The 24555-nt window shown below is 41.4% G+C and overlaps 1 protein-coding gene across 5 annotated transcripts in view; it reads right to left on the reverse strand.

The window, feature by feature from the left end:
- The window catches only part of Apc (APC regulator of WNT signaling pathway), a 91788-nt gene extending 67481 nt beyond the window's left edge, over positions 1-24307 (reverse strand). For 3 of the 5 annotated variants that reach the window (XM_032885369.1, XM_032885377.1, XM_032885365.1), the window contains exon 1: positions 23935-24307. In XM_032885369.1, the coding sequence (XP_032741260.1) occupies positions 23935-24099 (165 nt within the window). In that variant the 5' untranslated portion in view covers positions 24100-24307. The remainder of the gene's footprint in view (positions 1-23934) is intronic. The other 2 variants (XM_032885367.1, XM_032885373.1) reach the window with 2 other exon arrangements.
- Between the last annotated feature and the right edge of the window lie 248 nt (positions 24308-24555).

The following is a 24555-nucleotide window of genomic DNA, read 5'->3' on the forward strand; positions in this document are numbered from 1 at the left end:
TTTAAAAACTGATTTCTGAGACACGGTCTCATGCATCCAGTCTGGCCTCACACTTGAGAGAGCCAAGAAAGACCTTGGACTTTTGCCTCCATGAGTGTTAGGTAGGATTCAAGGTGTATGCTGCCATGAATCAGTATTAGTTAATTAGAGGTATTAATTGATATTAATTAAAGGTATATACCACCACCACAGTTTATGAGGAGCTAGACATTAAAAATAAAACCCAGGGCGTCTTATATGCTAAGCAAGCAGTCTACCAAATAAGCACTCTCTCTGCCCTAGCCCTATCCACTTAAGTTTTAAAACTAAGATTTAAATGAAGTATATTCACTATAACTTCTTGTATTTTTTTCAAATATGACAAGAAGCTGCTAAGTAGCATTTATGAGGCAATTCCAGTGTATACAACATTATATAGAGTAGTAGAACACAAGGGGCTAGAGGGTATGGTGGTGAAGAAGTTCATATATGTCTGTAACTCCATATCCAGGGGAATCTGACTCCCTCTCTTGGCTCATGTGCACAGAACCACACATAAATACAAAAATAAAATAAAAATTAAATCTTAAAATAAAACACAACAAAAATAGTTATTCTTTTAAAGCTGAGATTGTGGGGAATATGCTTTTTATTTTTTCTGTGTTTGGGTCTTTTCTATCCATCTTCATTTATACCAGTTATACTGTATATTTCCTACATGAAAATCAGGACTTCCACACTGACCACACTATAACTGTAATTAGAATTACACACTAAAATCTTAACATATTTAGAAAAAATAACGAGTCATACTGAACAAAGGAAGCATGTGAGTCAACCTCACTGTATCCCAAGTGCCTTTCATGAGATGGCGTGGCTTTACAAAGACTTACGGTCCTGTAACTGGAAGCGCCTCCCTCCCTCTGTAGGACTCATACATGGTCACCACCTATGACACACTCAGGATTTCTCATACACGACTGACCTTCCAGAAAGAAAAATTATCTTGCAAAATAAGAATATACTTTAAAAACTCCTCAAAATAATCCCTAATAGTCTATAAAACAATTAAGCCTAATAATTTGACTCAGGCTCTGAGTTAAAAGTGACTTAGACCTTAAGAAATCAGTTATAGTCAGCACCTGTCTACATTTTTACTGCACGCACTAGTGCAGTCAGTGACTCAGTGACCGGGGGTGCTGGAGAATGAACCCATTGGCCTCCTTACACATGGCTCACCAAAAACTACATCTCAAAGAAAGCTATGATCATTATGCTCCTGAACCACTATGGTTCACGTACAAGAAACCAAAGACTTTTTATACTGTAATCATGTGGCCAACTAGATTATTTAAAAAAAAAACAAAAAAACTCAATTATCAATAATAGCCTTTTTTTTTTTTTTTTTTCCTGAAACTAGGGGACCAAACCCAGGGCCTTGCCTTCCTAGGCAAGCGCTCTACCACTGAGCTAAATCCCCAACCCCAATAATAGCCTTTTTTAAAGCCAGCTTCCGGGGTTGGGGATTTAGCTCAGTGGTAGAGCACTTGCCTAGGAAGCGCAAGGCCCTGGGTTCGGTCCCCAGCTCCGAAAAAAAGAACTAAAAAAAAAAAAAAAAAAAAAGCCAGCTTCCTTAAGACTGAATGTTATCTTAAAAAAATTACTATTTTGGGGTTGGGGATTTAGCTCAGTGGTACAGTGCTTGCCTAGGAAGCGCAAGGCCCTGGGTTCGGTCCCCAGCTCCGAAAAAAAGAACCAAAAAAAAAAAAAATTACTATTTTTTTTAAACTCCAACTAACAATGTAAACAGTGATAATATGTTTTGCTACGTGTAAAGTAATATATATGTACCAGGTGGTACATATATAGGAATAGAGCTGTCTATATCTATATTCTATGCTATGATCTGCATTACATATACATGAATTAAAGAGAGAATTGGGGGCTAGAGAGATGTCTCAGCTGTCAGGATCAGTTGATGCTCTATCATGAGGGATGGATGGGTCTGGATTCCAGTATTCTTGTCTAGCAACTCCACTTCAAGGAAACCAGATACCATCTTCTGGGCCCCACAAGTACCCTCACCTACACATGTAGACACACTCTCACAGAAATAGATGGAATGATAAAAAAAATAAAGATAACTTTTATCCAAAATATAACACTGAAATAAATTTTATATCAAGATTTTTAAGATTTCATTTTTCCAGAAATACTTCTAATTTTAAATATCTGTCCATTTTACATTTGTTTTTAGTAAATGGCTTCATTTATAAGTGTTATTAAATAGTGAATTAAAATTATCTTTGAAAAATTTGAACCTTAAAAAAAATTATGACCAAGCTGCATAAGTAATAGTGCACACCTTTAACCCTAGCACTCAGGAGGCAGAGGCAGGCGGACCTCTCAATTTAAGCCCAGCCTGGTCTACAAAGCAAGTTCCAAGACAGACAAGGGCTACACAGGAAACCCTGTCTCACAAACACACACCCAATAGACAGATAGGCTTTTTACATATACATAAATACATGCACAGAGACACACATACAACCAAATAAGATTAATAGTTTATCTTCAACTGTATGTTCTATATTTCATATATTCATCAAGCCCAATTTAAGACTCACAGTTTAGAGGCTGGAGAAATGACTCGGTGGTTAAAGAATGCTTTTCCGGAGGACCCAAGTTCAGTTCCCATATAAGAAAGTTCACACTGTCTCTAACTCCATCTGGGTGGTCCCATGCCCTATTCTGGTCTCAAAGGGCACCCATTCAAACATGGTGTGTGAGCGCATGCGTGCTTACACTCACACTCACTCACACACACACACACACACACACACACACACACACACACACACACACACTAAAAAAACATTATCAACAGCTGTTTGTCGCTTCTCTGAAGCAGAGAAAAAAAAGTTTCTGTCTGCCAAGCAGAGTCAAGGCAGGTCAGGGTCTGTTAGCAGAGTTCCCCGTCTGCAGAGGGGTGGAATGATAACAGGAGGTGCACTTGAGGCTCAAGGCTAGGGGATGAAGATTCTATTGACTTGATGGAAGAAACAGCGAGGTTTGGGGCGAGAACAAATGCCGTATATGTACATTTCAGTGAAACTACTCCTGTTGGCCTGTGGCTTTGCTTCCCACAGTACTGCAGTATAAGATGCCTATGAGAACTACACTTGGGGCTGACATGGTGTAGACCTGCAGCCCTCCCACATCTTACGTCATGAGTTAAAAGTAACTTAGACCTTAAGAAATCAGTTGATAGTCAACACTTGTCTACATTTTTACTACATGCACTAGTAGTAGTCAGTGATTCAGTGACCAGGGGGTGCTGGAGAATGAACCTATTACGTCGTTTTCATCTTTCCTATATTCAACCTCACTCCTCCCTCAGGACTGGTCAACTTCATACCAGACCAGTAGATACATTTTTCTAAAAAACTTAGCAGTTTAAAGAACTGACAAGGATATTAACAATGGTAATTCAGTTTTTGAAGTGAGTTAGAATCAATGCTCCTTTTTGAGAGGCTTAGTTGAGTCTTGCTTTTAATGATGAATTCAACTATCTCTTTACAGAATTCAAACAGAACAGATTTCTGCCTACAAAGAGATATATTTCTGGGGTATATGACGCCCCTTTCTGGCCTTTGGCAGGCACCAAGCATATACATGATACACCGTCACACATATAGGCAAAATACACACATAAAATATTTTTGAAAAAAAAATATGAGGAAAGGATACAGTTTAATGCTAGTGCTTATCCCTAGGTTCAATCCTAGTACCATCAAAATAAAAATGAGGCAAAAAAAGAGGAACTATTTATATTGTAAAAAATATTAAGCATTATTGCTAAGATGTTAAAAACTTTTGATACCTTTCCAAGATGAATAGAATATTGTACAAAGTAACAATTACATACTATGTAACTATAACTATGAGATACTATAAAAATACAGAACATTATATATTTTATATACAATGCCAACTAACTTTGTGGGCCAGGTCGGAGGGGGAGGTGGCGGCTGGGGAGTGAGCCAAGGCCTTGTGTATAATACAATGTATCACTGATTTACCACCTGGGCTATGCATTTTCTCTTAACATTTTAAAAACAACTTTATTTTTAATTATGTGCATGTGTTTTAAGTCCATGTATGAATATGTATATGCTTACAAAAAAGAACTAGGGTACAGCCCAGAAGAAGAGAACTTACCTACCATGAACAAAACCCTTGACTCAGTCTCCAGTAATCAAACAGACAAAGAACTCTGCTCCCCAAATCTATGCCTGTTTCTTTACACCCTCCATTTTCAAAGACACCACCATTCTACTCCTCAAGCTCCTATCACACCATGGTGTTCATGTGTACTCTGAAATAGAAAAGGTCCTGTCTGTATGTTTGTTAAGTTTTCTTATTGTTTCCCAAACTCAACGAGGTCAGGAGCCTTGATGTTCCTGCCCTTGCTGCTTCTCAGGTATTTTACGTACTTTGTTCAGTATGTGAACACACAACATGATGAGCACAGCATCAGCTAGTGAGTCTGGGAAGGACTGGGCCATGTGTAATGTAAGCTTTAACCATTAGCTGATTCAAGTTTTAATATGGTTAAAAGATGGAAGGTTAGATCACGCCTAGCTTATCAAGAAAGGACTATAGAGAGAGCACAGTGACAGAACAAGCCCTGAAGGATGCTGAGGGCACAGAGTTTGATCTTACCTATTAGGCTCAACTTTTAAGCTTCCTTCCACAGGCAACGGAATACGTATTTTTAAATAAAGAAGAATGTATGATTAGAGCAGAGTCTACAAAAAGCAACAGGACTACTCTCTCTTCCTACTCAAAAGGAAAAATGATCAGAAATTATATCCATAAAATTTATAGCTAAGTGTTATGGTCAAAAGTATTTTCAACTGGAAAACCATGTTTACAAGAAAAAGAATATAGTTTGACTATAGTAAGAATTTTATTTATCAGGGGTTGGGGATTTAGCTCAGTGGTAGAGCGCTTGCCTAGCAAGCACAAGGCCCTGGGTTCGGTCCCCAGCTCTGAAGAAGAAAAAAAAAAAAAAGAATTTTATTTATCAACTTTTATATTCTTTTTTCTAAATTCTTACTATATTAAGCTGTAAAAGTTCCAGAATCAAGGCATATAATAAACTGTTCTTTCTTAGGGAACAAAAGTCTAAAATATATTTTGTAATTTGGTATTATGACTCCTCTACCACTGCACTCCCTGTTTGAGTATCTTAGCTATCTGGGGTCTTCTGTTCTCTAGCATGACTTTTGGAGCTGTTTTATATTTCTGTGAATAATTCAGAAGATCTAATAAAATTATTAGCAGAAACAGAAAAACAAAACAAAAAAAGAATCACAAAGTATACTTCAGATCACAAAACCAGGGTAGTCAGGCATAAAGACAGGCAGTGTGTCCATGGGACAGAATAACAGGCAGAAAATAAACCTCTTGGTTTTGACAAAGGTGTCAAAAAAACAAAACAAAACAAAAAACCAGTGCCCTGGATAAAAGACATTCTCAAATGGTTCTGGAAAAGCTGTGCAGTCACTTGTACAAGGATGAATCTAGACCCTTATCTCCTACCCTGCAGGAAAATAAATGCAACATGAATCAAAGACTTTAATGTAGGACTTGAAACTTAAGAACAGCTAGAGAAAAAAACGAAGAAAGGCATTCAAGACAGAAGCAGCGGGCAAGGACTTTCTGACAACATAACACAGCTTGGGAAATAACACAGCAAAGACTGACTGATAGGTTTCATGAAATTAAAAAGCTTCCATGCAACAAAAGATTGACTTTCATGGCAATACCTCCCAATCCCACTCGTCTGTCTGTATGCTTTCTATTGTTGCTGTTTGGTTTTCCTGAGACGAGGTCTCAGAAACTGAGTGCTGGATACCTGGCAATATCCCTAAGCTTGTACCATCAAAACAAAACCAAAACAACCCAAAACAAAAACAAACAAATCAAATGCACAAATCCTTTTTTATTACTCCATAACAACTAGAGACAGCAGCATCTCCTACTGATGAGCCCCTTTCTTCTTCTTCTGAGTATCTTCTCTTCCTTTTGCTTTCTGTTCAACTTTAAACACTAATGTCTGTACACTGGAAGACAAAAGCTCGTTATTATAGGCCAGATAATCCACGGTTCTAAATGGAAACAAATTATAAGCCTTCCCTAATGTAACAGGATGTTGTCACTCAGAACAGGAGACCCTGGATTTCTGTACAACTACTGCAGGTGGCACTCAACACACAGACCTCACTTCCTTCTGGTAAGAAAACAAGTCACTAGTCAATGGATTCATAATGAATGTCTCTGACATTCAGAGTTGAGATGAATGAATTCAATGCACAGAATACACATGAACCCTCCCTCAAATCAGATGTGGTGGCCTTTTCCTGGTTCTGGGGACTGAGTGCTTCTGAATGCTACCCACATCCTCTACCATTAAATATATCCCCATTCCAGCTAATGTTTTTAGAACTGAAACATCATATAATTTTTAAGTCTTTAAAAATGTCTTTTGTAAAAGTATCCAAGGTCAGATAGAATTTATTGAAATAGCACATAGGTTCTTTTATAGAAACCAAAAGTAAGATTCAAAAATTGAACTACATTTCATCTCACATTCAAATACCTTTCTTAACTGATATTGAATATCAAAATGTCTCTTGATCTTAAACCATACTATATTCCATAGAAAATGGTCTTTTCTTAGTCTTTCCCCAAAGTTCTGCTACTTAATTTTAAAAAACAAAAAACAAAAAAACAACAGACTCATTCAATAAAATAGGTGGAGCAGAAGAGGAGTACCTTTCCAAGTGTTTTTTCATGACTGAGAATACAAAGTTCTTTTTGACAGACATAAACATGCGCGCGCGCACACACACACACACACACAGAGATGGAGAGACAGACAGACAGACAGCCACAGATCCACTGAAGTGATAAGCACTCTGGCTGAATTTGGTAACTGTCCCACAGAAACTGACTTTATAAGAACTAATCAGTCTGCAAGTGGAGGGTTGGCATCCCTCCTCTACCTTCTAAAACGGGAAAACAATACTCTTCTGACCCTAAGAACAGTGTGTTGCCTGCAAAATTCTGAAATCACAAAGGAAGTAGGTTCCTCTGGGGCTCTGGGAAGTAGAACTAAGTGGCACTCTTACGGGTCAGGAACAGAGCTGGCTATTTCACTTTACATTTACAAGTAAAGACATGAAAGGGACTCACACTACTCTATTTCCTAGACAGTTTGCTTCCTACTCTGAGCTTTTCATGTCTCCTCGAACCCGTAACAAATCTATTTTTACCACCTATGATATGCTCAATTAAAGAGCAACTTCACTGATATAATAAAAGCAATTGAATTTCCATGCACAATAGGGACAGCATGCACAAGGCCTGTACAAGCTCTAGCCAGACAAAATCCTAGCAGAGGGTGTGCGCACACTTTAGTAATGTGACGCACTAGCTGGACTTGATGGAGAAAGAAGAAGAAGTAATCATAAAATTGGGTGGGAAGGCGCAGGAGGGCTGAGGGGGATGAATGTTCAAAGTATATTGTATAAAATTCTCAAAGAATTAATACAATTATTTAACAATATAAAAGCTACTGAAGGGGCTAGAAAGATGACTCAGTGGTTAAGAGCACTGACTGCTCTTTCGGAGGTTCTGAGTTCAAATCCCAGCAACCACATGGTGGCTCACAGCCATCTGTAATGAGATCTGATGCTCTCTTCTGGTGTGTCTGAGGACAGCTACAGTGTACTTATATAATAAATAAATCTTTCTTTTTTAAAAAAAAAAAGCTACTGAAAAAACTACATAATCTGTCAAGCATAACACACAAATTTATATCTGTAATGCTACAGATATAGCAGATATATGTAATATCTTTTCCTGAGAAGACATAAATGAATGTCTATTTTACCCATACTCAGAGGGCACCGAAAACCAAAACAAAGATTCCACCCGAGACCAGCTGGGTGTACCGATGAGTTTACCATGCTGCTTATGGGAGAAAAAGTAACAAGAAACTCAGGAAGCTGGAGCACTGAGGAGTGGTCTGATGGGTACTACAGAAAGGCTGTGACTGAACACAGCCAATCAAAACTAACTATACCACAAACTTCCAACATGGAACTGCCACCCTACAAGTCCTGACTCCACTCCCACCCAAGTCAAACACTGACCAACCATTTATGTAAGGTAGCAAACAAACAAAGGCACTAGCATACACACAGTGAGCCCCTTCCTAAGGGGCAGGGGCTCCCTTGCAGTATTCTCAGTAACTCTGCTCTGACTTGGTGAATTCTTTCACTGCCAACAACTCAAAGCCAACCTTCCACTTCCTGCATTCTCCAGCACACCTCAAGATTATATGCTGTTGGGTGGCAGCAGCTGTTGACTGGAACCTTAGACAAGCAACTTTATTGTGACCATCATGGATCAGCTGCCCACCCTACTGTTGCTTGTCTCTTTTGTTTCAATTCTTGTCCCCAGGCTGATCTGATTTCACAGAAATACCCCTACCTCAGCCTATTAAGTGCTGCAATTCCAAGCACAAGCCACCATCTTTCCGTTCCACGGTCATAAGTGTGGACTAACCTTATTCTCTTGCTCCTATCAAAGGTTGATTCTATCTAACCACTCTATCTTTTTAATTAGTCTTTTCTCTCTACATAATCAAGCTCTCCTTTTCTAGTGGATCGCTCTCTCTTACAGACACACCCTAGTATTACTAATCTGTACAAATCCGTCCTAGATATTTTATTTCTGTGAAAGACATGGCCAAATTCCATCTGTTTAGTAATATTTGACAAAGCTATGATTATTCTTCCTTCTTAAACATACTTCAAGACTTAGTTTCTATGCCATGTTCTAATGGCTTTCCTCCTAATTTCACTGAGTAGCCCTGCCTCTTCTGTAGGTATAATTTTATCGAGCACTGTGTGAAGATTATTCAAGTGTTGATTTCTGTGCTCCCCATATCTGGTGGCAATTTTTATTCTGAGAATCTCCTGTCTCAATGTTATGTAAACATTGTTCCCCATTTATTTTCTGATTTGTCAATAAAAGCTGATCAGCCGATGACTGAGCAGGGTAGAGAACAAGGGTAGACTTCCAGCCAAGGTAGGAGGGAAGGAGAGAGAGGAGACGCCATGTGAAACACCTGGAGTCCAGGGAGCCACATCAATACTAAAATGCAAGTATCACTGGGATTTTGCCTGGGTGGGAGCCAGATTAGCTTAGAGGATTAAAACAGAGTAATACTGCTCAGTGCTGTGCCCTTAAAGCTTGATAAATACATGTAATAGTTCAGACTCCATTACTTGGGAGCTATCTGAGTTATAGGAAAACTCCAACGCACACTTACTTAAAAGCCACTAACAATCTTCACTAGTCATCTAAGGAATGGCGTACCTCAGAATTTATTCTAGGATTGTCCACTTACATTATCATTCTCACCTAGTAAATGCCCAACTATATTATGCTAAATCTCAAAGTGGTATTTCTTTCTTAACCTTATCTCCTGAATATTCAACTACCTACCTGATGTTTAACTTGAATGCATGAAACACATGAATTAAACAAGCATGTGAGTTACAGACTTTTCTGTCATCGCACCCTCTTGCAACTAAATATTTCAAGTTCTTTCCTAAAAATTACTTTGGGTATTTTTATTACTTTGGATGTGCATATGTGTGCATGTGTGTTTGAAGGCCAAGGTTAATGTTTAACACCTTCTTCAACTGCTCCTTGCCTCATACTTTGAAACAGAGTCTCTCAGTGAACCTAGAGCTTACCAATCTGGCCTGGTGGACGGCAAGCCCCAAGGATCCTCTGTGTCTACCTCACTAGTGTGGGGATTACAGATGCACGCTGCCATGTTTGGCTCCCGATGCTTATGTGGCCAGTCCTCTCCCTAGCCCATCAGAGCTCTCTTTGAATAATAACAGATAATTCTCCCATTCTGTCTTATACTGTGGCGCTCACTCCTCCACATTATTCACGCAGCATAATGATTTCAACATCTAAAATTTATGCAGAATACGGTAAGAATTCATACCTTTATGAATGAAAGATACCCTATGCCCATTAAAATCTGAATGACAATCCATTGGCTGGATTAGATGGTAACAGCTATAGCAGTGTAGGCTGATGTCATTATGTGGGTGAAGGCAGGTACAGGATAGAACAAGGCCTGTCATTGGATGAGAAAGAAGGATGGACAGAAACAAAGTTTTAGAGGCAAGAGAGAGGGGCTGGAGCGAGGAGAAGGAGCTGGAAGAACATGGCGGCAGATGATAAGATTCTTCTCTGCACATAGATATGGATTATTATGACTATTTTTAAGGGATGGGTGTGTGCAGGATTTTGTGCTGTCGAGATGGGCAGATTATATCTTATCAATTGGATCAGAGGTTATTGTGTGGTGTGTCCTTTCATGTGGTGACTTAACTGAGTCCACAGGAAGAGAGCCTTGAGAGGTGGTCTCTGTATGAAACTGATATGGCAGTGACCCGCCCTGGGAACTAGATGGATTGCCGCTGGGCTCAGAGAGTAGCCATCGGCAGTGTGAGATGGGATGGAGCTTCGCAGGTGAAACGCTCTGCTGACTGAGATGAAACTATCCCGCAGATGCCATGTGGCCCTACATACGGTACCGGCACTAGCCTGGGATAAATGAATCTGTTTTTTAATTATTTACCACAACATAGCAGAGTAACACATGATTTAGCCAATAGTGGTGCAACTTGACTATTAACAGACACCCAAATATCTGGTACTATTTCTTAGGTACCTATGAGAGAGACTATTTCTAAGAGACTAGCATCTCAATCAGTAGACTATCCTCACCCATGTGGACAGACATCATCTAGTCTGTTGAGATCTAGACAGAGCAAAAAGTCACAAGGATGAGCTCTCTTCTTGGGTTATGACAGCATAGCTCCTTGTCCTTAGCTCTGTCTCCAGGGTATCTGTCAGTCCCTCATTCCTCCCCCCATTCACAGGCCTTCTGACTCAGAATGATTACACCTGCCTCGTTCCTTTGTCTCTGCCTTTGAGATTACCATTCTTTCCCTCCCAGACACCCCCTCTTGTCTAGGTTCTCCTCCTCTGGAGAACCATATCTAATATATGTGTCCTTCAATATCAAAGAGGAAGTCATCAATAGCCATAGCTATTCCCACTGTTGTCTTATTAGACTTTTTTTTAAAAGTAAACCAAGCCAGGCATGGTGGGGCATGCTGTAATAGTAATCCCAACACAAAGAAGAGAAGGTGAGATCAACCTGGGTTACACTGTGATTCAAGAGAGGTCTGTGCTACCAAGAGAAACTTGTCTCAGTAAAGCAAGAGCTGGGGAGGTAGCTCAGGGGTAAAGGGCCGGCCCCAGGTTTGACCAGCAAGCACTATTCCGAACAGTAAGCAATCAACGGGTGCAGAATAGAAAGTGCTCTGAAAGTCTTATCCTCGAGGTAACAACAGACACCAAACCAGGAATGCTACTGTAATCCTTGTGTATATAGTTATGTTAAGGGACAACAACCACTTTCCAAGATGATCCCCGGAGACTTTAAAGCTCTGGGGGCCAAGGCTTTTGTGTGCGGTCCCCTATAGTGAGTAAGGCAGAGTTGTGTGATGAAGGAGATATGGAGGTAAGGGACCTCCACGCTAGGTGATAGAAACGATAGCTCCTGCTTTGGTTTCTTGACTGCTTACTCTCGAACCAGTCACACTGTCCTCAGGATACCTAAGTAGCCCTGCAGAGAGGCTAACATGAGAGGCCCAGCTCAACACTGATCTACCAGTCAGGTGAGTAAGCAAGTCAACTTGGAAATGAATTTCTAGCTCCAGTCAAGTTGACAAAAATTGCTTATATAGGTAAGCAATTAGTGGAAGACTCAGATTCTCTCCCCTTACCCTGGTAATGCCCAATGGAAATGCCTGGAAACCCTCTGCCCAACGGCTGGCAACCCAGCTGCCCCCACCACATGTCCCTATTACCACTGACCACAGAGCCACTTTTAAACTCGGAACAGAAGGATTTCCAAACTGAAGTGCTTTGTGACCAGAGGCTGTTTACTGTTGGCTAATATTTGCTTTATAGGGTTTGAAATGAAAAAGTTTGTTGTAGTGTGAACAAGTTATCAGTGGAAATTGTTAAGTACATCAAGTTCCTGAATGTGATACTCTAATAATATACATTTTTGCCCTCCAAAAGAGCATCCATAGCAGTTTATTAAAATCTGTCTTTCTGTGGGATAGAACTTGAAAAGACAAGCAAGAAATTAGTAATTGATTGCCTCTGCTTCTGTGGATGAGGCAAGACGAGAGGATTTACTCTCATTTTATATATACATGGCTGCAGTTTGAGATGTGTACTGCATGCATTCAATACCTACTCAAAGATCAAAAGTTTAAGTCTGTTTCTTGACAAAGCTGATTTCTTTTATGTTTAAAATGGGAATGATAGCTGGTCAGAGGTAGTAGTATAGCCTTTTAATTCCTGCACTTGGAAGGCAGAGGCAGGTGGATCTCTGTGAGTTCAAGGCCAGCCTGGTTTACAGAGTGAGTTCCAGAACAGCCAGGGCTACAGAGAAACCCTATCTCAAAACAAACAAACAAACAAACAAACAAACAAAAACAAACAACCAGGAACAAGCAAACGATGGGAGTGATGTAACGGGGGCGGCTCAGTTGGTAGAGTGCTTACCTTGGGCACCCAAGCTCAACCCCAGAATCCACAGCTAAAACACTGGGTGTGGTGCTGCACTTATGAGCCCAGCTGCTGGAGACAGGACAAGTGGATCCCTAACCTCACTGGCCAGCCAACTTAGCCTATTTGTCAAGCTACAGATCATCGATGGCACCTAAGACACCCGAAGTTGTCATCTGGTGTCCACATGCACATATGTGCACCAACATATATGAACATGTGTACGCAGACAGTGGGAGAAACTTCAGACTACTTTAGTTAACTACTTTTAGCCTAAAATTATGCTCATTACCTCTCTTCCCTCCATCTAGTGCTAGGGGTTGAACCCATGGCCTTAGACCTGCTGGACAAGCTTTCCACCACTGTCTAGCTATCCCCTGGTGGGAGGGTGAGGGTTTAAGGAGAACAAGCAAGAGTTACAATCTGAAAACACCCAAGATAATATGACGAGAAATGGCCTACGTTTGTTAATCTAAGTGGGATATGAGTTTTAAATGTCTGTGTATAGAAGTTATCTTTTATATAAAAGGAGTGGCTCCATATTATCAACTCAGGAAATGTATTTAAAAAGCATAAAATATGCCGTGCCTTCATCTTGTAGACTTACAAGTGAACCACATAACAGTTCAACGGGTTTTCCTGATCAAATTAAAGCTGCAGTGGTCATTTGAAGAATGGCCTCCAGAAGCTCAAATATTTGAAAGCTTAGTCATCAGGCAGTGACTTAGTCATCAACTACCTGAGAAGGATTAGGAGGTGTGGCCTTGTTGGGAGTAGGTGAGGCACTGGTGGAGAAAGTTGTATCACTGAAGGAGGCTTTTGAGGTTTTCCAAAAGTCTAAGACAGGCCCAATGTCTCTCTCTTCCTGCTGCCTGGGGATCCAGATGTCCAACTCTCGCTCCTTCTCCAGCACCACGTCTGTGTGCCACCATGCTCCTGCCACGACAAGAATGGACTGATCCACTGAAACTGGAAGCCAGGAAGCCCCAATTAAATGCTTGCTTTTATAAGAGTTGCTGTGGTGGTAATGGTGGCTCTTCACAGCAATAGAACACTAAGACAGTTGTCAAATTTGAATCCAGGTTGTGTTCTCTAAGAACTAAGGCAATTAATTCTCAACAGATTTTTCTTATACCAATGATGAGTGCTTAATTTCAATAAAATGACAGTATACATCTACTACGTAAGAATTATATAAAATACTCAAAGTAAATGATAACTACAGATCAAGTAATGAACTAGAAGCCTCAGCTACTAGAATCATAGGGCTTTTAAGAGCTATAAGACAAATAAAACATTTTAATTTGAAACTCAACAAAAGTGAAACGACTAGAAGAAAAAAAACCAAAGCATACAGCAATCTACTTTCCAGGCACAGAAAGCCAAGTGCTCAACACTGGCCACAGGTGAAGCCATTCCTCTCACAGCTCAAATTCAAATCCTCAACACCTTTATGACACTTAATGAGCAAGCTGTTGGCCACACTGGAATGTAACTTCCTGTTAAAGACCTAATTCTATTCTGATCAAAAAACTCACTAGTTCAATATAAACTAATGGGAAACCATAACACGGCAACTCCTTATTAAATATTAAGTTGTGAGAAAAATTCTACCAATACAGAAAATACTTAATTTTTTTTTATGAAAGTGAAGGAATTTTGATGTTGTCAAAGGCGTTATATTGTTGTAACAGACTTCCATTTTTTATAACATGATTTGGTTTTTAAGTGAGTATTAAATGTCTATGAAAATCATAACTTAGTTTCAACCCAATATGATGTATGATTAGGACATACATGCACATAGCTGGTAAGTATTCAACCAAAGAAATACAACAACCAAAGTAATGTTTAGGGGGCTAGAGAGATGGCTCTGGGGGTTGGGGATTTAGCTCAGTGGTAGAGCGCTTGCCTAGGAAGCGCAAGGCCCTGGTTGGTTCCCAGCTCGAAAAAAAAAAAAAAAAAAAAAAAAAAAGAGATGGTCTGTGACTAAGAGCACCTGCTGCTTTGAAAACATAGGCTTGGTTCCCAGCATCCACATGATTGCTTGCTCACACCTGCCTGTAATTCCATTTATGGGGATCTGATGCCTCTTCTTATCACCTCTGGTTCTTGCACACTTAGATATACTCGGATACACATACATAAAAGTAAATGAATAAATTATTTAAACAATAAAAATTTTAAGATCCTGTCCACTTTTCAACCCTTAAGTTTGTTTCAACAGATAGCTAATATATTATTAGGTGCTATCAATATGTGAATTAATGTTAGAGAAGACACAGGAGAAATGTGTTTGAAGTAAGAAACTAATGTAAGGCTGCTGGAATATTATAAAATATATCAAAGATGTTCTGAAATGAAACTATGGCAAAGCCAGAAGAAATTAAAAGACTGAGGTGGGTAGAATGTCCCAGGTTAATTAAATAAAGGAACTGAAACTACACTCCAGGGCACACAAAGGAAGACACCAAGGAAAACTGGGCATCACACTTGTCAGCCAAGCATAACAAGATTGGAAAAAAGGTAATAGGCTCACTAATTAGATCTATTAAATGCTGTGATTGTGGAATAGTATCAAATTGTATCATTTGTTCCTTGTCTGAGGTACACAATCTAACACATCTGCGGCTTTACTAAGGTTACTATTTAAGTAAAAAATCTTTCGAAAATACACAGCACTGCAATCTGAAAACCAGGAATCTAACTTTCCATAATCCAGTACTTTGTAAGTGCCAACGTGATGGGAAAGTGAACACAGTCTCATGTAACAGGCCAGAGTCAAAATTCAAACTAAAGAGCAGCGGTCTGTGCTCACTGAGGCGTTAGGCCCTGGGTCTGGTCCTGGTACAACCAAGAGACTATATGAGTATGCATATACACAGCTTGAGGAGTATGAGAAATATATAAGCTGATTCATATTTGGGCTTGGGTTCCATCCCCAAATTATGCATATGTAAATATTACAAAACCCAGGAAGGATAAAAATCCAAAACACTTCTGGTCTCAAGTATTTTGGGTAAGGAATGCTTAAGAAAGGCCAGGCTGAGGATTGACACAAAAAATTAACAGCTTCCAAGACCAAGGGCTGAGACTAACGCAAACCGAATTCAGTCAGGTAGCAGACTTTAAGAAATCAAAATTCACTCATTAATTCATGAAGCCTAAGATTAACTGCATTGGCAATAAATATGTAAGTAATCAAGCTACACTAGCCATTTGACAGATCTGAAAAAGACACCAATCAGTCACCATCTTGGCCTTGTCTAGGAGGCAGTGCAGGGCAAACAGCACTTGAGGAAACAATGACAGGGCATTCCTAATCTCTCACAGTTTACACAGGCGGCAAGACAGAAGAGCCCAACAGACTCCATGCTTGCAGGGCCTTTTCTGATTCTAAAAGTCTCTTCTTATCTATCATCCATGCTTTGAAGACAAGTGGGCAAAGGAGAGACAACACAGGAGGCAAGGGCACCATAACCAACATAGGTCTTCAGTATATTCATTTGGCAGAGGGAAACAAAGAATCAGCGAAACTCAGAAACTTTACTTTTCCTACCAAAGGGCCGCTTGTATGTTTCTGATGCATCGAGTTGACTGCAGATATGGAAAGCATCACATAGTTATGAATATCAATACTGTTCTTAATTTCCAGTATAACCATCCAAACAAGGAAGGCAGCCTGCCAATATAAAGCCCAGAGTTCCTGACCAAAAGCTTGACTTCCACTTTTAGTCAAATTCAGAACTCAAATACAAATTAGTCACTTTTACAGATATGTAAGATTTAAAACTCCTATTTTGTCCATGAAAGAGTAAAATTCACAACTTCCTGGGCTGGCCTCAGGAGGTAAAGGTGTTTACGTCCAAGCCTGACAGCCTGCATTTGATCCTGGGGACCTTGGATTAAGGAGAGGACTGAGGCGCCCACAGTCCTTGACCCTCCACGTGCATGCTGTGACACAGGTGGACACTCACATCCCAAATAACACACAGCACAAGAATTCTCACATTAGTTACTGAAAATACACGCAGGACAATCTGTTTGTAAGCCCTGTCGACTCAGTGCTTGTCCTCTCTGTCCCAACAAAATCCCTCTTTACAATGTTCACATTATGTCCTCGGGTTAGATGGACAACTAATCCAATGACCACACTAGACTACAATATCCTGCCTCCTTTCCTAGGGGCTCTACGCAGGAACTAGCCTGGCAAATAATACATATCAGGGCAGGGAAGGCTGTGGCTCAGCCTCTAATCCCAGAGGAGGGGAATCTCTGAGTTAGAGGCAGTCAGGGATATATAGAGACCCTGTCTCAAAAAAACAAAAACAAATATGTGAGGGTATTAAGAAAACAACCACGTGTTAGTTTTTATGTCTCCTGAGTCTCTCATTTATGCCACGAAGAGGCATTAACAAAGATGACTAATGAAAGAACGTTTGGTCTTTTTGGAACAAGTTGTCAAATGTCTGGACTTCTACTTAGAAACATAGCACACGGGACAATCAGACCAACTCTGAAAATAATTTTAAGTTAGATATTAAAACAATCTCCTTAAAAGCATTAAATAGCTATTAACATAATGAGAGATAAACAGTCCAAACCCATTAAAAGTTGGAACTCAGAAAAGTGATCTCAACTTTTGCTTTTGGTGAGTTTATTAAAAACAAACAAACAAACAAATAAATATTTTATGTTGCTTGCACTGCAAGACTGGGGGCCAAAAAGAGTCCTAGACACAGATGCCAACTACAGTGGAAAACATCTTTGGCTCTGGGCTTTGGTTCAGGGACCCCTCCATTTTAAGATAACAAAGAACTAGAAGACCACACTCTGCTTTGTCATTCCAACCAACACCTGAGAAGTTAACCCAAAAAGAAGAGCTTCCCATAACCTCCTGACCCCACTACTCTGGAACTCTGGTGAGCAGCACAAGATGGCGGGTGCACAGTCAAAGCAAGCAGCTCATCTCCTGAGCCCCAAAAGCAAAGTGACCTTTGGGGGGACAACACCAAACATCTCACATTACAGCTCTTAACAGTGATACCTTGGGGACCAGGTCTTTAATGTGGACCTTTGTAGGTCACTCCCAACATTCAAATCTTAGCAGAGATCATGACCTTTGACCACACATAAGTCATGCAGGTGGTCTGGCAGAGGTAACATTGTGATCATCTGATTAAGGTGGTTTCACAGCCCCAAACTCTTGACCAAATAAAAATCTTCACAAAAAGATTATTATTGTCTTATACATCAAATTATTCCTCCAACAGATCCAGAGATTTGTAAACATTAGCGTTGACAGATTTTCATAACTGACAGATAATTATAACTCCTAATTATTATTCTCAAGAGGATAATGGCCAAAGTTTAACCATACACACACACACACACACACACACACACACACACTATGAAAAGTCACATGCATTTGAAAAAATGAACTAAATTAAGCACTTACTGGACCAGTGACCAAATATTAGATATGAATGAAAAAATAGGTACTTTAAGGATAAAACTGTCCAGAATAAAGCCTTTAAGAAAATAAGAGGGGGCAGGGTGCATAAGAGGCAGAAATCTTCATGTATTAATGAAAAACCTTACTAAAATCAAAAGAGAACACTGAAGCAAAGGTGACATTTGAAGGCCCTGGCTGACGTAATGTGCAATAAGAATTGACCCATGCGGGGTTGGGGATTTAGCTCAGTGGTAGAGCGCTTGCCTAGGAAGCGCAAGGCCCTGGGTTCGGTCCCCAGCTCCAAAAAAAAGAAAAGAAAAAAAAAAAAAAAAAAAAAAAAAAGAATTGACCCATGCATTCATGAAGTCCAAAGAATTCCCTCATGACAATAATAAAGCAGAAGACAAGGTTAAAAAGTTTCCCTTCCATAAAAGGACATAACGAAATTGTTTTTAAAAGAAAATGTTAAGAGCCATGGAGTGAGCCAGGCCTGAGGCACACACCTCTGGTCCCAGTGCTTGGGAGGCAGAGGCAGGCAGATTCTGTGCGTTAGAGGTCAGCCTGCTCGACAGAGGGAGTTTAAGGAGCCATGGTGTCAATAAGAACCTGAGCTGGCCTAAAGCGACAACCAATGTAACATGTCTTCCATAGGTAACTGCTACCCAGAGTTCTGTAACTAAAACATCCTCTAAGAATGGAAAAATACTTCCAGGGACTAAGCCACTACCCAAAGACTATACATGGACTGACCCTGGGCTCTGACCTCATAGGTAGCAATGAATATCCTAGTAAGAGCACCAGTGGAAGGGGAAGCCCTGGGTCCTGCCAAGACTGAACCCCCAGTGAACGTGATTGTTGGGGGGAGGGCGGCAATGGGGGGAGGGGAACACCCATAAAGAAGGGGAGGGGGAGGGATTACGGGGATGTTTGCCCGGAAACCGGGAAAGGAAATAACACTCGAAATGTAAATAAGAAATACTCAAGTTAATAAAAAATTAAAAAAATTTTAAAAAATGGAAAAATAGACCTTTCAGGCAGATGGGAAGGCGTTCTAAAGCATGTGCTTCAATCTTTTAAGATCAGTAAAAATGAGCCTACATATAAGTTCATAGGAAATACAAGCTACAGTAAATATATGCCACACTCTAAATATGGTGATATAACATAGTATATATTATTACAATATTAATAAATATGTACTAATTAACAGGGACTGAGAGGGCTCAGTCGGTAAAGTATTTGCCCAACAACAAGAAGACAGTGCTAGAGGACCCCTGAGGCTCACCGGCTCTCCCTAGCCTAGTCAGGAGCCCCAGGAACTCCTGTTCCAGTGAGGTCCTGTCTCAAGCAAGGCAAACGGCTCCAGACCGACGTCAGAGGCCAACTTCTGAGCTTCATGCTCACCTGTGCACACAGATGAGCAATCAAGAACTGAGGTATAGCTCTGTCATAGAGAGCTTAGCTAGTCTGTGTGAAGCACAGGGTTCAACCCCCAGTAAAGGAGAGGAAAGATGGGAAAGACGGGAAGAGAAAAAGAGAAGAGAGAGATTTAATTAGCAAAACCTTTAGTAGAAACTGTTCCACAAAGACAAACCTCCCGCCCTATGACTGCATCTGACAAAACAACAAATCATTACTAGAACCCTGATGTCTTCTTTGCTGGATTATAACAAGCATTGTGTACAAACTATTTCTGAGCAGAAATGAGAGATGTTACAAGCTTAAGTGCAATGTTGATTTCAAATCCTGACAAGGATAAGACAGACCGTCACCCCGGTGGACCCTTCCATGACTCTGCCACTACTTTATCCATTCAGGTCCTTTAATGACTTAAACAGAGTTTTATCACCAGAACCCATTTGATTTACTTCAAAGCCTAAACATGACCTGTGCACAGATCTACAGTTTGCTGGCCTTGGCCCCTAAGCTCAAAGAGAATACATGCTCTTTGATTCTTGCAAATTTTATTAAAATGTTTGGCAAAACACCTGTGTGTGGTTTATAACAATGCACAGATAAACAGTGCTTTAAGCGGACTATTGTCATTTGCAAGTTCTCTTTTTAAATTTAATTCTCCATAGAACAAAGTAGAAGTATGCCACAGACACTATATGCCACTCTCTCTTGAGCCTCTTCTTACATTTAACCACCACAAATGGGTTTTCCAAATACTACAATTAGGAGACACCTGATTGATACAGGCCTTTTGTGGAAGGTTTACTCACCTACAGGTCTTTGCTTTTGGCTACAATATAATTAAGTGATACTTGGAAAAAGGGAACCATGAAGAACCATGATGGCATATGCCTATGTTCAAAGGTTAGCACACTAGTCAGTCAGAGATGGGTCCTTGACAACCTTCTGTACGGCTAAATCGACTAGCCATGAAGTCCTCTGACTCTGATCATCTTTTTATGTGAGACGCTGATTAAACTGCCCGGTTAAGCACGCTATAACTCGGAGCCTAACTAACGTGCTAAGAGCTGATGACTGACAGGCAGCGGGGAAGAGCCTACTTGACTATAAGGTTCAAGATCGGGGGCTGAGAAGAAAGTGGTTACAAAAAGAAATTGGGAGGAGGAGAGAGTAAGCATAAAGCACATATGAACACGCCATAAGACGGAGATGTATGCAGACTAAACTGACTCCATCTGTTGTCATGTGAATTTTAGCAGCATATCTAAGACAGAAATACACAGCAAACAGACGTGGGAAACAGAGATCCAGAGATCAGGAAAATCCACACAGAAATGATTTATATTATAAAGAAAAAATATGGCATGATGGCCAAGAAAACACACCAAAGTACCTACAAAGCCTCGAAGACATGAAGGCTTCCTGGGACCCATCTCACCCACCCTGTGCTGTGCTGCAGCCCTTATTTTTAGGGAGGACTCACTCCTACCTAACTACCACCTCAGACAAAGTGATGAGACCTAACAGCATCATCTGTACTGTTCAAGCGCAGAGAGCAGAGGACTCTGGGAATATCTACAGAAGTCTTTAACTTCCAATGGCAGTAAATGAAGGCCATGACATCAACATTGTTAAATTTGAGCAAAAAATTCAAACAGGAAGATAATGTTTAAAAAAGGAGACAAGGGCTGGAGAGATGGCTCAGCGGTAAAGAGCATCCGACTGCTCTTCCAGAGGTCCTGAGTTCAATTCCCAGCAACCACATGGTGGCTCACAACCATCTGTAAAGAGATCCGATGCCCTCTTCTGGTGGGTCTGAAGACAGCTACAGTGTACTTATATATATAATAAATGAATAAATAAATAAAAAAAAGAAAAAAGAAAAAAAGGAGACAAGTGGACTTTCAGTACTGATGATATGGTCTCTAAACAAACCACACTTCGGGTGATCTCTAAACATGCATCTGCCAAATACAAGACCAAATACACCCCCTTTGTACGTGCCACTTGCAGCCTAGCTGATACAGGGATTAAGGGAAGAATAAAGTTGAAAGAGGGCAGGACATGCAAAAAACTTACAAGGGACCAGGAGACCAGGAAGTATGATGGAGAAGACTAAGAACAGACATTTACTGCTACAGAGTATTATATAATTTACATATATTCATTTGCCTATAGAAACCAACAATGACAGAGAACCTGCCATTCGATTTGGTGCTTAGTGTTCTCTGGTGATTTTTTTAAAAGTTTTTTTTTAAAATTACATTTATTGTGAGTCTGTGTGTGATGTAGGTTAGAGGGCAACATGCAAGAATTGGTTATCTCTTTCAACCACAATCCTGAAGAGCTAACTTGGGTTGTCAGGTTCCAAGGCAGGTGCCTTTACCTACTGACCCATCTTGATGGCCCCACAGCAATGAAATGGTAAGGGACTTCCATTTTGTGGTGACATCATAGTGAAAAGGAAAGATGGAGATAAGGCTGTGACAAACACTTACATGGACATTTAACACACATTAACTCCCTCTAGTTCCACCGTGCACGGTGAGTATTACAGATACAGAAAAGTCTAAGTCTAACATGACCACAGCCACTAATAAATAATTTTAACACGAGTCAAAACCAAGACTGAAAGAAAGCATCTCACTACATCAGAGTCCTTGGAAGAAGGAATCCTGAAGGAAAATTTGGATCTGGAATGGCCTCCTAGAGTTGTGTCTGGCAGCTCAGCAGGAAACAGGAACATGCATACAGCATAGAGAGGGAGAGACTTCCAGAGGCCTCCAGACAGTGATAACGGTAGAGAGAGATGCAAAGGGCTGCTCTTGCAAAAGTGCACATGCCCTCCTCTGAAATGTGAGCAAATAAGGAGATAATGATGAAAACAAAAGCATTGGGAAACAGAGGTAGTATACCTCAGACAGCTGAGATGTTTCTCAGCCATTGGAGTTTAGAAGGCCCCACTTCCCTCTTGTCTCTTCAAACTGAAATGAAAGCTCAGCACTGGAGGGACAGACAGACCTAAGAGCATGTAGTCTTCATGCTGGGAGGGAGAAACTGCCAACAGATGAGATATAAAACTCAAAAAGATTTCTTCTTTTAAGGTGGGCAATTCTATTTCTAAACCTTTAATTCATAACCTTTTTTGCAATCCTGGAGAATGAACAGAGTCGGTCTTACAAGCACTCTACCACTGGGCTCACTAGCTTTCAAAACCCCACTCATTTGCAACCTCAGATGGTAATGGCTAAGTATTTTTAATATTGTTTAAATATGTTGGGGCTCTTGACACACCCGACTAATGGGACAGAAGCAACAAACTACCAGATGACTTCCTCCACTGCTACTCCGTTGGGCAGTTTGCACTTGCAAACTTTGGCAAGGCTCCTAAGTTACTCCGGACAGTTTTTCATACTGGTAATCGCGACTACCCTTGAAGGGCAGCTGAGATTGGCACAAACTCACGTAATAGACACTATCATGAGCTGTAATTGCTGTTAAGCCCTGGAAACAACTGAGAATACAAGAAATTCGAGTAGTTTTGAACTTAAAAAGTTTTTCTCCATCATTCCTTTCTTAAAAAACAAAACAACAACAAAGGGCTTGCATGTTAGGGATTCCAAAGCTTCAATGCGTTCCTCAAGCTAATACCTAAAGAAAGCAATCCTTTCCTGTGCCATTGTGCACTATCTTACATTTATAAGGTCCTCCTTGTTTTTTAAGGGACGTAACACTCCAATTCTTTCAATGGATCTACAAAACCTAACGCTTCCGTCTCAAAAGCTGAGACCAAAGCCTATGACAGAGATGAATGATTTAAAAAGCGAACAATCGTTTTGCCATCCTAGGCTCCATCCACTAGGCAGAAGTCAGGCTTTTAACCCATCCCAGTCTGCCGGAGTCTTCTCAAGAACAGATCCCACCGGCCTCTGAACAACCGCCTTTCCTCTGCAACTCCTCAAGCCAGGCTCAGAAAATCCTCCCAGAACTCAAAGGTCTTGGGTTTTTGTTTGTTTGTTTTTTAAAGGGAGCAAAAAGGTTGAACACGAATGAAACGGGCTGGACGACCCACGCACCTAGAGCGGATAGAAGACTGCTAGCAAGGGCGAGGCTGCCTGTGAAGCGAGGAAAGGTGCGAGGGCGCTGGGAGTCGCGACCCCCGCTCGCGGTGTGCAGAGGAAACCTGCGAGCCCGAGGCCAGCAGAAGGCCGGAGAGGGGCAGGTCCGGAGCGTGCAGACCGGAGGGCGGCGGAACCCGGCCGCCGGGGTCGGGTCCCCGCGCAGCCGCCGGGGTGGGAGTCGCCGGCACGCGCAGCCGCACTCACCTGCCAGACGCTCGCTCCGCGGCCGCAAGCTCGGGTGCCACCCGGGCGCCTCCCTTCCCCCGGGACTCGACTCCGGCCGCCGCCGGAGCTCCGGGCCCCGAGAGTCACGGGCGGTACGGAGGCGGGCAACGCGGCGACCGGCCCCGAGCTCAGGGAGGCGTACATAGGGGGCGCTGGAAAGGCAACTCCTCGCTCCACCTTCCTCAGCGGTAGCCGACTGCGCTTCCCGGGAACAGCATCGCACCAGCCTCAGTCCGCTGCTCCCGGGCCTTCGCCCGAAGCTTCCCCGAAGGTAGCGGCCGGGTTTCCGGCAGCCACACTCCGCCCCCTCAGCACAGGGCCTTCGCCATCTTGTTAGAGGCGGGAAGCGGAAAGTGCGCACGCGCGATGGGAGCGGCTGGCGGGCGTCCCGCTGTTCGGGACTGAGGGACTGGACTGCGCAGCCGCAGCAGCCCATGCCCTGCCTCTGCGGTATTTGGTTTGTCTCTTCTGTTCTTTGCTCTGGGGATCCTGAGTCTCTCTAACCTGCTCACCTTTCCCAACTAAACTAAAACCAAATTACTAGACTTATCCTGCGCACACTACGGTTATCTCCGAGCATCTGTTCATATCAAGCATCCA

This window comes from Rattus rattus, chromosome 15 (assembly GCF_011064425.1).
Source record: "Rattus rattus isolate New Zealand chromosome 15, Rrattus_CSIRO_v1, whole genome shotgun sequence".
NCBI lineage: Eukaryota > Metazoa > Chordata > Mammalia > Rodentia > Muridae > Rattus > Rattus rattus.